Source organism: Homalodisca vitripennis, chromosome 2 (assembly GCF_021130785.1).
Source record: "Homalodisca vitripennis isolate AUS2020 chromosome 2, UT_GWSS_2.1, whole genome shotgun sequence".
In the NCBI taxonomy this organism is placed as follows: domain Eukaryota; kingdom Metazoa; phylum Arthropoda; class Insecta; order Hemiptera; family Cicadellidae; genus Homalodisca; species Homalodisca vitripennis.
Genome location: NC_060208.1, coordinates 123,361,408 through 123,378,435, shown reverse-complemented (window position 1 = coordinate 123,378,435; position 17,028 = coordinate 123,361,408). Strand labels below are relative to the sequence as shown.

General features: G+C 33.3%; 1 protein-coding gene across 1 annotated transcript; it reads right to left on the bottom strand.

Annotated features, from left to right (window-relative positions):
- Nucleotides 1-282: 282 nt before the first annotated feature.
- On the bottom strand, nucleotides 283-16,132 carry LOC124355793. The gene is made up of 5 exons (XM_046806947.1): nucleotides 16,079-16,132; nucleotides 13,339-13,405; nucleotides 9,920-10,005; nucleotides 2,842-2,965; nucleotides 283-581 (listed from the first exon to the last, which is right to left on the bottom strand). The coding sequence occupies exons 1-5, from the start codon at nucleotides 16,130-16,132 to the stop codon at nucleotides 508-510; spliced, it is 405 nt and encodes a 134-aa protein (XP_046662903.1). The 3' UTR covers nucleotides 283-507.
- Between the last annotated feature and the right edge of the window lie 896 nt (nucleotides 16,133-17,028).

Here is a 17,028-nt window from a genome sequence, read left to right as displayed (position 1 = left end):
CACACACACACACACACACACACACACACACACACACACACACACACACACACACACACACACACACACACACACACACACACACACACACACACACACACACACACACACACATATATATATATATATATATATATATATATATACAAAACAAACAGTCAATAAAAAGTCAATCAACTAACTTTTTATTATTTATTATATATGAAAAGTTTACAGGACTGAAACTATACCTTATGATATTATTTACAGAAAATATTACATACATGTCTTAGTATTGTGCCTACTATGATAGAATATTTTAATTTTAGACTGTGATGTACTATCTAATACGTTAATATACATAAAACCCGTAAAATAATAATACAAATATTTAATTAAAACCATATTTTCGTTGAAAATACATATTGATTTTGTAATACACACTAGTATAACTCTAACTCTAGTCAGATACAGTTGTAAAGTTATTGGTAATGTATATACGAGTACATGGCTCTCCGTATGAACTCTCTAGCAGGGGTTTGGGTCCTGGATCTGCTCCCTGTAGAAACTGTAGACTACCAAAATGATGTAAATATTCAACGCTGAAACATAATAACAAAAGTGAATTTTCAAAATTATTAAACTGGAAAGGAACAACAAGAACACTGACTGACATTGGAATTTTAAACAGGAAAATATACTATCGATAGTCCCGGTCAATAGCTTCCCTTGATGTAGTGTCAATAGTTTTATTTTGAGTGAATGAATTGTTATGGCAATGAAATATTGGCAAAAAGAGTTTTTATTAGTAAAATGCGTAAAGATTGAACCTGCTATAATAGATAATGTTATTTTAATTGCTTTAGATGTATAGTATTTTAAGACTTCTCATTATTGGCATTTTAGTTAAGTTATTACTTAATTAGAACATATTTAAAATTACTATTAATATTTAGAAAATTATAATAAAATTTGTAATTAACTTAAAAAATTGAGGAAACAAAATTAAATTACAATAATATTGTTAAAGAATGAAGACTAAACTCTTGTTAAAAAATATTAATCTGATGTTAAGTTGTTGGTTAGTGGGTTTAGCATAACTGCCTCAACAACAGTAATCACATGTTTTAAACCCTTATAAGGTTAACATTGGACAGTCTGTGATACAGAGCCCTATAGTCGGATATAATCCAAATCCACAAAAGGCATATCTTGAATGTTGAAATTTTCGATATATACGAAATGTATAATAATAGTTGTATATACCTAAAATCACCGTACAAAAATCGAGAAATCCTTTTAAAAATATTCCTACTGAAAAAATAGTCATTGTAATGGCACATTTTTAACATATGTCATAAACCAGGTACTGCACCCTGTGAGAACTTTCTTCTGAATTCCGGTTCATTTCGTATAAAAATATAGCTAACACAATAATTATAATTTAATTTTGAGATACTTCGATATCGCTATTATAGTAATCCAGAAGTATGAAACTGAAAATAGTAAAATCATCTATGTACGTTTGCTATTGCTGATTTTCCGTATTCTGGTGGTTTGTGACTGTATAAAGTGTCAAAGAATATTGATAAGTCCCACAAGTCCACACCCAACATTCACTTTTGAACTAGGTTGAGAAATTTAAAACCGTAATGTTGTTACCTGAAACTTGTAATAACACCAAACGACGAAGGTTATGATGAATTTCAAAATTATTTACACACATTGCTTAATGTCTATAATAATATTTGTTTTTTATGCAATGAAAAATTTTTTAAACTTCCAAAATGTCTCCCAAACACCTCTGAGCATTCAGAGCAGGTTTAGGTACACTCACCAAGTCTGTGCGAGCCTAAAAAATCTACCTCACAACATAATCGACCTACATCCAAAAGGCTCTCTTGGTGACACACATACTTCATAAAATTTATAATCTTCACGTCGCCACGCACGGTGACGCCCATCTGGACCAAACAGACTTACTCTAGTCTCGTATGTAAAAAGACACTTCCAATCTTGCAATATTCAATGCCGATGCTCTTGAGCAAACTTAAAACGATCTTTTCGATTATTTCTGGCTAGTCTTGGGCATAGCAGTTCTCCTAATTCTTAAATTAAATTCGAAAAGACGGCGTCGAATGGTTGGAGGAGAAATATTTATGTTGTAATCAGCACTGGCCATTCCCTGTAACTAAGAACTTGTTTCAGTCCGATTATTTAAAGCACTAAGTCTAAAAAACTGATCTTCTCTTTGGTTTTTTGCTCTAGGACGCCTTCTATGATCAGAGCCAGTCTCGCTGAAACGATGTACACGTAGCCACTTAGACACACACTGTAAGAAGGTCCAGCTTCCACTAAAGCCCTCGCTCTTACCGCCTCGGATTCAGTCAAAAACGATGTTAAAAAAAACTGTAACTAAATTAAACAACGACTCTACACGACAGTTCGATAGAAATAACTAAATATTGTCCCCCAGTCGTTCGAAAAATAAGAACAGATAAGTTGGCGAAAGGTTTGATAAAAGTAATAACTTATCAGGTTGAAAAAATAATTTATTTATCTATTGTAGTTCTTATCTGTTGTGATTGGAGGCTAAAATAGACAACTAATAGCAAAACAATACTCAATTTTGTTTAAATCGTTGTATTAGAAGAAATGATAAGGTGTGCGGTAATTTTGAGCAGGAGTGTATTTTAACCAGTGAAATATTGTAAATTGTAATCTATATCATAAAACTATAATTAAATTAAATGTCTAAATATTAATTAGTTTCAATAAAGTAAAATTCAGTCTATCACGTGTGTTTTATTTATGTGTCTGCATAATTACTAAATTGAAGTTGTAATACACGTAAATACTTACGAACGATAAGTAAGGTAATAAGATAGAAAACGTCGTGGATCGCCAACAGTGTAACCATGAGGCAGTCTACTACACACGTAACAGTGGAGAAATACACCCACAGCTTGACGTATTTGGGATTTCGCTGAAAAATATATTACACATTAAACAAAATGTTTATTACAAGTCAAAATCTAAAGTAAAATATTTTTAGTAGGCTACTTATGTATAATACCTATCACACTTATTTAGAACTAACAAAAATTACCTAACCACAATTATAAAAACACATCATGTTGAACCAAGATAAATATATTATTGTATGTCGGTTTACTCTCGGGGGACCCATCCGTAGGCACCTAAGCAGCCCAGGAGAAAACCAACCAAAGGTCCGCCATAAAAAAACATCGCCATTACAGAATGGCGTTTTAAAGATTTTATTAACCAATAATAGAAATTGAGCCAGGACATGGTCTGTGTTTCTGTTTCACTTATAACTGAGTATCAGGAGCACAGAAACGGATAAAGATCGGGGACACATAAAGTTCGAGGAGTTTACCGGCGCTTGTGGCCTTGAGTGTGCGTCGATAGGCAGAAGGGGTGGCGCGGTAGCGTTATGCGCTGCGTCCTGAAACATTCTTATAACTCATCGACGACAGCCTCCTTACTCGGAATCGTACTGACGCAATAAACTCAACTCACTCGCTAAAAATTAGTCTGTTTTGTGACGGAGTGTGTTGGTTGCTTGAGCTGTGTATTTACTGATAATGTCTGATTCTCGTAATCGTGAGTAATGTTTATAAATTTATGGAGGAAGAGACAGACCATCAAACCGTTAATATTTTGTTGTCGAAGGCTTGTTAAAGAACTGCTCCAGCAACTGGTGTATCAGAGCGAGTTGTGACTCAAATAAACGGTGAGCTTAAACATTGAAGGTTATTAATCAGTGCAAGGCAAGTTTTACTACACAAAAAAGCCGACGACGTAGAACAGTCACTTATTTAGATGACTCGATAATGGTGTAGTGAGAAGACTAACGTACAATTTCACATTGTAGAACATCGGATATGGATTGCAAAACTATTGAGGGAGGCGCTAAGGGAAAAATAAACTTCTAGAGCTGTGATAAAAGTTTGAGGTGTATATTAAAGGACCTGAGTTTTATTTCACGAAGGGCAGCAAATAAAATTATTAATTGAAAAACCAGAAAACCGAGAGAAAAGGATATCACTTTACAGCAATGAATACTGCACTAAAGTGTAGTATATTTCTTTCGAATTTTAAAGTGACAGATACTTTGAAAAAAACGTTAGGGAAGGACCAGAGCTCCTTTACGTTCTGGGGCCATTTACAACGGAGGATAGCAGCAATGTTGTCTTTGGTTTTGTCCTAGATATTTAATAGTTCTTAATCAAAATTTGCATTTATTTCCATTTAGTCTGAATCCGTTTCTAGGTAGCTGTGCAAACACTACCTTCAGTTGTTCCAGTAGTTCTTTTCGTGTCGATCCGTGAACGATGATATCGTTGAAAAATGCTTTACCCGAATTGGTCCAGCCATTCTAGAGATTAATTTTAAGATTAAAAGTTTAAATGCAATGCCTTGACTTAATTTCAGTGTGTAATAAATGTAAAGCTTTTAGTGATGTAAACGTTTAAATGCAATGCCTTGACTTTAATTCAGTGTGTAATAAATGTAAAGCTTTCAGTGATGTAAACGTTTTATGTTACTCTTCATTTCATCGAACAACCTTTAGCAAATCGTTTACAGTTTCTGCCTGTCGATTGTGGAATGCTTTACCCGTGAACATCAGAGCCATCGATAAGCGCGCTCGCTTTGGGGCGGAGGTCAGGGCCTTGATGCTGGGGGCTCAGGGGGTATAGCGATTGGCGGCTTTGGTGTGCGGTACTTAGGGCAATTGCATGCAAGTTGAATGAATGCGAGTGTGTGTCTTGCGATATTATTGTACATTTGTATATAGTTACACTAATTATTGATGATTATTTTTATTTTAAGATTCGTTTAATATGTAGTGTAAATAAATATACTAAGTTTTAGTTATAAATGTATACATATATATATATATATATATATATATATATATATATATATATATATGTTAGTTTAATTTTTATCAGGTTAAGTGGTAGAGAGGACTTTATAGTCCTAACTTCGCCTCTAATAAAGTCATTTTTCATTTCATTTCATTTCACTATAATACGTATGTTTTTACCTACAATGTCATGTAAGTTTAATGTAAATGAATAATATAATAAAGAATGAAAATCTGATTTATTTACTGATTATATTCAGATGGATTGGAAAATGTATTGTTTTCATCTTTACGTGAAAAAGGGGCATTTTAAGAAATAAACTTTGTTTTTGAAAATTATCCCATCACATTAATTAATTTTGTATAATGATGTACAAAGTTACAATTTTATAAGTTGAGTAACTGGCTCTAAAGGCTTATTTTAGTTTATACAATGTGTTATAAAAAGTATTTGTTCGTCTGACAGAATTTAATTAATCCTCTATTTTGAATCCAACCTTACTTGCTTTGATGGCGTAGATAAGTGGGACTATCTATTTTGTAGACTGACACATAATTCTGCAGACTGAATATTTAGACTAATTTTATTTCCATGAAACTTGGCAAGCATATTTGTATACGCGTCATTTACATACGGTAAACAATAAAACTTCTACGACATATACTTTGATCACAATCTTAGGTTTAAAAGAAATGTTTTACCCGGACGGTGAGTTGTCTTTTCATAGCTCTGGCATTGTTTCCACACAGCCAGTTCGCACTTCCTGTTTGAAATGGATATAATGATTTTACTAGACCCATTAGAGCTTGTCCGCTGCCTTAAAAGCTCCAGAAGATTACCAAAAAAATCCTTCTGGGGACCCGAAAGGACGACCCTTGCACCCGAACGGGCACACATCTTGACACGCGCAGCCAGACCTACCTCTACCGTCACTGTGCTGATGAATCATATAGTAAGGTCTTAATCTTCAAAACTGCCATTTTTTATTATTGATGTATTAAATTCATATTTTTATAATTTTTTAAATCTGCAATTTATTTTATGAAAATAAGAGCCCAAGCACTAAGTGATTACGACATTCCTGACGTAACTTAGAAATAAAGAGGTAAATGATGAACTCAAATTTGTAATATCACTTACTTATACTTTAACAAACACCTGTTAATAAACCAAATAAATGATATATTATATTAACCGCGTATTCGCACGTAACTTTCAAAATCTAAGGGCGTAGCCTTCTTAGTACGCATCAATGATGTAATATGATGGAGCCCTGTGATATTTCAAACAGAAGGAGGTTTACATCCGTTACTTATTAGTTCAGTGACCATGGTTATACACCATGATCGATTTATAAGTTTCGAGATAGTAGGGGTATATATTTTTTTGGTTCTAATCAATTACATTTCTGACGCCACGGTTGAGTTTGCCATATAGTTAAAGACATTTAGTTATTAATAAATAATAAGCTATCAATCATATAATAACTTTGTAAGCTATAATGTATTAAATACTACAAGGTTCTTCACTCTCATTTTTGTGCGATTTCTTGTAGGATATATTAAACTATGTATGGTATAACGGTTTTATAATGTTTAATTTTAGTTAAGGAGTATTGTGTTGTGTATATGTGTTGTATTAAATTAATATTTACCCTTAAAGTAAGTGTTGTAAGTGTTAAAGAGCAAAAATGTACTTTGATCTCCTACTCGCGTTTTTCCATTATGCACCAGTTTCTCTTGAAATATGCCACATGACACTGATTTCAAAATAGGATTTTGGAAATGTAGAAAGAGAAGGCAGTCTAAGACGACGTTACGTATTCTGTCTGTATTGTATTGGTTTGCATTTGTACTGTAATTGTCTGTATTGTAATGATTTTGTTGGGATCAAGTCAAAACAAGCAGGTCAAAATTAATTGTGATGGGGACTTACAGGACTCCCAGGGGATTACAAATACATTTTTTCAAAATTTGAAGGGTTACTCACTGACCTGACTATCCATCAATACGATTACGTCTCTATGTGGATGCGATGGACAGCAAACATCCATCCACCAAGCAACAATGTCTGCTGAGGTCATTTGGCCTTGAACTGTTGGTCAAAACTCCAACGAGAGTGACGGCCACAACACAGTCGGCTATTGACATCATCACGAACGTTTAAAATGTGGCAGTGTCGATGGTCAACACAGCTATCTCGGATCACTATGGCCAAGAGGTCATTAGTGGAAAACAAATCGCGAGAGAGCGAAAAAGTACCAAAACAATAAGAGGCACAAGGCCAGAAAATATTGCTTTTATCAACGCTTTAAAAAAAAAAGTGGAAATTTCAGTGTAAAATTCTGTTTTTTCTCCGAAATAAACAGAAAAACATCCAGTGAACAGTTCAAAATATTTTTTTCCCAAATTATAAAAAAACTTTACAGAAAGGTGATCTAAGCTGAAATAGCGTATGATGACTCAAAATGAATTATTTCTTCAAAAAAGTTTCCAAAACTGCATGAGGCATCATTAACAATAAATATCAAGAATTCAAGCAAATCACAGTGAAAATTGGGGACACACTTCTGAGTGATGCTTCTAGGGTTGCCGACGAGATTAACGGATTTTTTGCGTCTATTGCTTGTGGGCGGAACCCTTGTCCATCACAGGGGAATCCTACGCGTTGACAGAGTCCAATAACCACCAATGTCAAATATCAGTCCAATGGCACTGGCTCCCGTAGGCCGTAGTTGAGGAAGAGCTCGATCTAATCATACAACAGCCCCCAGCAAAAAACATCAAATGATTTAGAATTGAAATCCATGTAGGTAATAAAAGAATTCTCAAGGTGTATTGTGAAATCACTGGAAAAATTTTCAAAATTCACCGTTACTTTATTTGATTTAACTAAATATAAACTTTATTTTTATATATAAATATAACATACTGTGCTGTCATAGAATATTACCTCTTTGTATTTTAATGACATATGTTTTTATTTAGTACAAAATTGTTTATGTTACTATTGTTAATATTACTTTCACTCAGTTGTGTGAGTCCGAAGATGTACTCATTGAGTACGAAAGGCCTCACAAAAATAAAAAAAAACTATATTATTGGAGAGTTTGTTTAAATTAATATATTGATAATACAGTTTCCTGCACTCCTGATACTCTGGCGGGATTTACAAACATGAGAGTTGGGGAGGCCAAAGAGAAATGAACAGTTTTGGTGAAGTGTTCACGAACAGCTCTGCTAACCGAACCTTTATCGGTCTCTGCGCTCCTGATACTCAGGTACAAGGGAAACACAGAACCGGTGTCCACCCAAGCGACCCAGAGGGGTGATAAAATTTATATAGTTTGGTAACTTTTTTCTTTTTCCACAAGACCAATATATTTGACATGGTTATGACAAATTAAAATATGGATCGTAAGACACAGTTATAGGTAAGCAAGATTTTGTTATTTTAACCAAAACACAAAAAGTAAGTGCGGTCGGTACGGTAACTATGCTATCTAATACGCATCTTATACAGAAAGTAGTGATTTTATTAAAACAATATTTTGAATCAGCTAAATAATAAAATCATTATAGAGTAACCCATGAAAATCTAACATTTTTCATTTTGTAGCAGAATTATGTAGGCTACAGATCAACTTAAATTTAACTAAGAGAATATTCAGTTTCGACTTTTACAATTTAACACTACGTTAGTACTTGAGCCTACGAGATCAGATTACAGTCAACCGTACTCAACGTGTCACATTCTTATAGTTTAATTAATTTAAAACGAAATCATAATTGATTAAAACTTTCATACTAATTTAAATTGAGTTTGCGCGGCAAAAATATTTAATAATCATTGGTAATTGAATAGTTATAATGACGGTGAAGATAAGAATGGGGGTTATTAAGATAACCTATGAGTGAATTTATGAAAAGGTATAAAAGTAATGCTTGGAAAGTTTTCATGGTACCGTCTAGTAGACAGTATCAAGCATCATTCCATTATTAATTCTTACTACACTACACATTTAAAATAAATTAAAATTCTACATGTTCTAACACGTAGAACATAGTATAATAGGAGCCCCATTTGGAAGACGTAGCTATGCCAAATTAATGAATGGCTTACGTGGCCGGTGTCATGAATATCAGGTTTTTCGGTTTAAGCAATGTCAAAAATTGCAAATATAGTTAAATTATTGAAATATTTGGAGTTGTGACGGCCCATCTTCAGTGAGTTAACACCGAACCAAAATGTCAACAGCGAAGTAACAATATTTCAAGATTTAAATTCTGTTATGAAATTTTGACGTGGTCTGAAACTTTAACCTTCAACCCTTTAACAATATGTGCATATTAGTGGTAATATTAGGTGGTTTTTTGCTTTAATCATCAATTGGCGTTATCCCCCCCACCCAAGTAAAAGCGTTATATTTTAGTAATGAAAATATAAATCAAATGTCCACCTGTTAAAAATAATAATATGACTACTCAGTTAACATGAACTATTGAGTTCCTTTTGATATTGATTGGTTTGGTTACATCTTGAACATATTAGTTTAACCAGCGAAATTGACCATAACGTAAAAAAAGAGAATGACATCGATTTCCTATTAAACCAAAATTATGAAAATTTGGATGGCCCCAGTATGTTCTGAAATAGATATTTTTAATAGTACTTTTTGAATATTATGATTTTGAAGGAAACTGCGGATGGTTGTTGACATTAAGAAGTAAGTAAGTTAGAGCGGCAGGAGGCCGACCCTAAACTCGAAAAGGGGGCAAAAAAGTTAATTTTTTCGGATACCCAATATGATCAAAATAGGTAACTTAGTATCTTAGCAGGTAACTTCTATGGGTAGTTTTCACATGGACTTGGGAACGACTCTATGGTCGTGTCAGTGATTATTTTACTTTCGATCAGTAGACCCTAGCCCATATCTTTGTAGACACGGCACTGGATTATTGGTATGAACACTAAAATGACAGTGCTTGGTTAAAACTGTCTTTCCGAGCTTACTTTCAAATAAAACAACTTAAAATACAACTCACCTGATAAGTTCCTTTCAGGAGAATAATAGCAACTACGAAAGCGATGAGGCCCTGTACTAATACTTCCCAGACCTCGATTATAAGAACTGGAACAATAGACGGCATTAGCACAGTATCGTCAAAATAAATGTTTCTTGATGTGTATTTATTTGAAAGAAACCTTTCCAAACAGATGTGCATGTATGTACACAGAGTGTTACAAGGCTGTGCAATTCTGCTCTATCTTCTAATTAGCAAATATTTCAAATAAGATCGGCCGTAACGCAAATAGTTTTATAACTAATCAAATCTCACAAGTGTTCCGTTAATTATTTGACATTTAAGAATAGCAAAACAAGAAACATTTCATGCAACATAAAATACTACTTTGTAAAATTGAAAATGCCAGGAACATCTATCTATGCTAGCAAATTAACTTGTTATATGGCATAGGTTATACAAAGTGAATTTTACTGTATGTCTCTTAAAATGCAAAAAAGGTTGTACCATTTTTGCAGACAGATTACTGCTACACAAGAAATATTTGTAATGTATCTAAAACATAAAGCTGTGTAATTAAAATATATATAATTTTATTCTTGATAATCTATTTAATTTGTAATACTCACAGAGCAGTAAATTATTTTACATATTTTAAAGAGCAACATGTGTTTTTGAAAAATTAAATCTTATAGCCTATTAAGACATAACACTGATTTAAATTGATTGATTGATTGCATTCATTTCCAGAATTTACATACGGAGTAATTAAAATACATACAAAATATCTTTCTAGGAAATTATCCCCACATGGGCATCAGCCTGTGTATGGGGAAACGAGTTCATGTGTGCACTAAACTAATAACACTCAAAAACCTTAATTTAAAAGAAGGGAATGAATTAACTTTATTAACAACAATTTTCATTAACAAATGAAAACATTTTACCTCTAAAATAAACGATACAAGAAAAAAAAATCTAAAATTAGAAAGGAATATAACTTACGTAGAAAATAAAATTTGAAAACTTAAAAAGGTAATGTAAACAACTTACATAAAAAAGAAGAATCAGAAAGACTTTAATTAAACATTATCAACATAAGTAGAGAGAGACGTGAATCACACCTACACATCCTGCACACACACGCGCACACACCACTCACGCACACGCACACATGCACGCACCACACGCCCTCTTTGGCACTCCAAAGATTGTACAAACTCACCACACACTCGGACTAACATTGAATGTATTACAAAAAATATAACAGAAATTTAATACATAAAACAGCATACCTAGGTGTAGATTGAGTGACAATACTGGTGAAACCCATCTCGCCCAGCAGTTAACCTAGTTAACCATTTATTGACTAATTTTTTGTATGTAGCCTACTAATAGTGCAAGGTCTTGGGTTTTTATAAAGTTTGGTAATTTTGAGAAAATGTTATGAGCAATATAGTGAGATGATGTTGAATTAAAGGTTTTAACGAGTCTAGGAACAATAATTCTGTTATGAAGTAAAGAACACGTAAAATGGCTGTGGTTACTGTGAGAGAAAATTGAACCTCGACGTTGAAAAATGTCCAAAACTAATGTTCGGATATATAATTGTGGGACGTTAAAAACTTTAAACTCTTCAAATAACAAATTGGTTGGATAAGTACAATTTCGCTTCAGAGCTAGTTTTTTTTTAATTACTTCTAAGGGAGTAAGGTTATTTTGAAAACAGCCACCCCATGCTAAATTACCATACTGAAGAATTGATTGTATATAAGCATAATATACAGTTTTTAAAGGATAGAAGATATGTAATATCCTTTAGTTTTAAAATTATATTACAAAATATAAAAATAAATGTACGAAATTTATTCCGCATGTAAGCTACATGATTACACCACTTCAAACGATTATCAAAGACTACACCCAAATATTAATACTCACTCGCCCTATCAATACATTCACACAAAACGCATCCATCCTGGCCACCACATGTATGTAACCGTAGCTTAAAAAGAAAAGGATCGCCGCCAGCTCGTACGGAGATTGGCATACATTTCATTTTGGTTGCATTAACTGTGAGCCGACATTGATCAAACCAGCGCTTGACAGTGAGTAGACCGCGCTCTGCCACATCCCTCACTTCCTCCCAGCTTTCACCCTTAAACAACAAAGCGGTGTCGTCCGCATAATGAAATATCTGTCCTTTACACAAAGTCAGTCTTCCTAGATTATTAATAAGAATTAAGAAAAGCAAGGGACCAAGAGTACTGTCTTATAAAACCCCATACTCAATTTTCTGAGGAACGCTTGTATGGCCTAAAACAGAAACAATTTGATATCTATCGGACATAAATTTTGAACCATCTCCAAGAGTTCCTTCTATTCCAATATATTTTAATTTTTGTAGTAATAATTGTCTATCAACTGTATCAAAAGATTTAGCTAAATCTATAAAAATCAATAATGGTTTTTTTACGGTTAATCGTGTCATGAACCCTTTTAGTTAGCAAATATAAATAGTCATTCAAATTTTTATCTTTTCAAATAAAAAAATAAATAATCATACAAATTAACCCCTTTAGATAGGAGGGTGCCAGCTGTGAATTAGCTCCTGAACTTAAATGTATTTAGCTAACATCAACAAATCATACAATCAACATTGTAGATTGAATTAAATTAAATTTAATTGATATACTTTTAAAACGCTACAAAGAGATAAAAAATAAAAAAATAGTATTTAAAGTAGAATAGAATTTAAAAAAAAAAACAAGAATCAAATAGCAATTGCTACTTACTTTACAATTAGAGTGAGACTTCCGAGTTTTATTTTACCTTTTTCTATTTTCTACACTGCATGCCTAAGATAGTTTAAGAACGATTTTGAATTTTATTACTTTTTCAACATTTTCTTTATAAAATTTATTTTTAGATAACGGTTTTTATATATTTTTATACGATATTTTATTTACTATGTTATCAAATTGTATTATTGATATTTTTATATGTACGAAAAAATTGTTACTTTTAGTCTTGGAATTCAAATATTTTATTTCTATATAGAAAACATACTATATATATATATATATATATATATATATATATATATATATATATATATTCTTGTTTTAAAACGGTTATAATACTTATAAGTTTTATTTTAAGTATGTTGATTTTTCTTTATTAACTTGCTTGTGCTGTTTATTATTATTTGTTGTTTGGTTCAAAATAATGTTGTAATTGTTTTTACTGACACATGTTAAGTGTAGGAAAGGACCTAATGATCCTAACTTCACCTGCCAAACTCAAGAGCTTAATCAATCAAACAATCAAACAAAGAGGCTGTCTATATTCATTCTAATAACATGATTTTATGTATGCTACATACATTTATTTTAGACTATTACATTTACTGTTTTAGTGAGAAAGATGGATGTCCTTACCTAAGGGTTTTGGATGACTGTATATTATCTGATTTGACCAATAAAATACTCCATTCAAAGCACCAATCTGAAAGGAGAAACAATACACATATTCAATTAATTCCATAGCAATATTTTCCATAGCATGTTGTGAAGTTACGATAGTGATTAAAAATTACTTCAAAAACATCGTGTGGGGTATAACCAGGATACCTGTATGAGAGATGATCCAATACCATTTTTTTATATTTCTTCGGGGATGTGAAGTAGCCGGGATTTTGAAAAGAAAGACATATTATTGGGAACTTGTTCTCACCGAGAATGGAACAAAGGTATAAAACCCCATAGTTGTGAGTTAAGTCAAGTATAAATTGACTGGTTGGTTACTCTGACTGCTATAGCGTCAATTTTTTTTCCAAAACTTTTTATCACTTCGATTACAATCTAAGGCCTCCGTGTGATCTATCCTGTACATCAGCTCAAGCTTTGTTCAAATTATGCCCTTTCCAAATATGCAACTGTAACCTAACCTGAAAGTAACTTGTTTACTTAATTCTAACCAAACATGCAACAGAATTTGACAAAACAAATTACTTGCAAATATTCCCTACTGTTAATTACGGTATTTATGAGTGAGTGGATATATTGATGGTAAATATTGAGGGAGAAACTGACATGGCCTGCCTTAGGGCCTGAAGAACATTTATATAAAGTCTGTACAGAACGATCTTTATAATCGTAGACTCCAGCTTGGAGAGCGGCAGTGGACGAGAAGGGTAGATGTACTATAAAGGGCTTTCTGCAAACACAAGATCAAAGTCACGCGCTAGTGGTGATTGTTGGAAGAAGACAACTAACTATGTCTATGAAGTATTACTGTCAGAATTCTTTGTATAACCTAGTACTTTAGATTTTTTTAGTTTTTTCTTACTGAAAGTATTTTGTTGGTTTGTTGGTTAGTATGTATTGGTTTTTGTACGATGATAATATTCGTGTCGAAGGGGAATTCAGGAAAAACTTAACAACCAGGCAAGAGAAATAATTTGATGTGTGATCGAGTTTACGCTTGATGAAGCAATTGATCCAAACACCATCCAGTTAAAGAAAAGTATAGAAAAAACAGCGGCAACTTGGGAAGTTTCGATTGGAGTGTAAAGAGAAGAAAGATGTTAACAGCTCGAAAAGAAGTAACGTGCATATTTTTAACCCAAAAGAAAAAAGAAGTGATATGGTGCATATAAAACCGAGCATTTACTTATTTTCCTAAAAGTTTTGCAAGTCGTATCTATGGACGGGTCTTATGTGTTTTCAATACACATAATTCGAAAGGGTTGGTGTGATAGTAATCTAGAGGTTTACAAAACTGATATAAATAAAGGTGATAGGGTGATTATAGTCCACACAGGATGGTTTCACTTACAATGGATGTGTATTTTGGAAGGCTGGAACTTCAAAGAACTAAATTTAAAAGCATGCTTGTGAAGGTCACTATCACAAATGAGCCACGAAAGACGTGTGACTTGGACAAACAATGTATTCTTAACTTCCAGAACTTTCAAGCGTTGTTATTGACAACACGTCATATCACAGTGTTGAAGTAAATAAAGCTCCTAATTCGAACTCGAAAAGGTAATATGGCTAGATGGTTAGATGAGAATTAAATTGAATTCGAGTCTCCAGTGCTAAAAACTGAATTGTACGAAAAAATAAAACTCTACACAAACAGATAGAACTTTTTGTTTTTGACTACCTCCTGAACCAATTAGGTCATAATATATTTCGATTGCTGCCATTCCACCTGGTTCTTAAAATAATCGAGATATTTGTGGAACATTGGAAAAAGGTTTGTGATAAAGTAATAATAGTTTAAATTTAATAGTTTGAGAAGGAAAACGTATTAGATTACGCAACCAAGCTGTTTATAATTTAAAACAGCACACACACAAACACACACACACATATACACATATATACTATACATACTTTATTTTGACATTTATATATACTTGATCGAGAAAACAACCAAAATACACCATGGCACAAAAATTCTAATACCGGAGTAAATAAATCGTCCATAAATGTACAATTTTTGAAATATTTTCTTCATATTGGTATCAAGGCAAACTTAACGTGGGTGTCGGATATATAATTGACTGAAACCAAAGGTGTTCATACACGTCCATAGCCCACGAAGTTGCTTGCGAAGGCTACACGTGAAGGTAACTGCTAGTGTTTTCATAAAACTGTTAATCATAAACACTTGTCATCACTGCAGTACTCGGCCACTACACTGCCCACGTCCTAACACTCTTCTACCCTAGAATAGCAGTGTGAGTACAGATATATCCTAGTCTTTCATACCGTGAGCCCCATGTGTTGAATGTGCAGTCTACAGTTGTTACGCCGGAATTCCTCAAGACTTCTTCTATCATGTTCTTCATGTTCTTCTAGTCAAAACCGTCATATTCGGAGCCCAACTTTCCTAATCGAGTTCCTATAGATTCTTGAAGTTATTCTGCAGAGATCGACAGGTCAGTTTTGGCCCAGACTGCTCTTTGGCGACTAGATAGAACAATGATGGCGGTCCTAATGTTTTATATCTAGATTGTAAAATTTGAAGCTATTGACACTTCAACTCTTCTATCCAACTGAAGACTGTCGCAGGCCATTAGACACGCATTGAGCTAGTGCGAGGTATGATGGCATGTAAACAGCACCTTGTAGGACTATGTTGTTAATCCGATGTGTCGGATGTAGCTACGTCAGCCTCTAGCTGGCCGAGTAACGTGAACTCGTTGATCTTTCCATAAACCATTGTCCTCTTGTAAACATAATTAGTACTAATAAGAATACTACTGTCTCTTTATTTTCTTCTTATAATTTAATACATAGTATACTTGAGGGCCTTGGTCCGTATGTGAATACGAAGACTTTTGACGATACAAAAAAAATCACCTTCAACAGAGCCTTGTCATTGATCTTAAAAAAAATTATCAATTTGTATTGTTATAATCTTAAGTGATACAGTTACAGATCTGGTCGTTTTCTGGTCTGTGTCCTCGACCTTACTCCACCATGTTGAATATAACTGCATGGGAGTGCAGATGCCGAGCAGTTTATAGGGCGTCGGACTTAGTTAGTCAGTAAGTCAGATATTATATAATATAGGTCTGCGACCGTTGCACTTTTTTCCGTACTGTTTTCTTGTACTGTGCTAACTCTCCCCCTTATTCTGTCTGATAAGAAGCTCGTACAGGCCAGTGAAGACTGGCAGAAAAGATTACAAGAGGATCGGCCCTCCAATAAAATAGAATATTTTGTTTCGGCGTAATAGATAAATATCTTTACAATGAACAACACCTCTCTCCCAGTAAATACTGTCATCAATGTTACAATTTTTGCAAATAAAATATTCTAAATATTGGCTTTATTATTAATTTTTATAGGTTGAAATTTAAAAATTGTAAATGACGAGAAATTGACTGAGAACTGAACATGTTATTTATACTGGGACAACGTAATAGATTGTCAGAGGTTTTAAGACTATCGTCGGTCTAGCGCTTTCTCAAAGCTAGCTACGTAATATCTGGTTCAGAGCCGGGGGCGCGTATGCTACAATATAAGTTTGTCGCCTTAATGGTGTTTTCTTCTATAAATACAGTTCTCTGCTGATGACGTAGTATTATTCTTCTGAAATTGGAAAATAAAGAG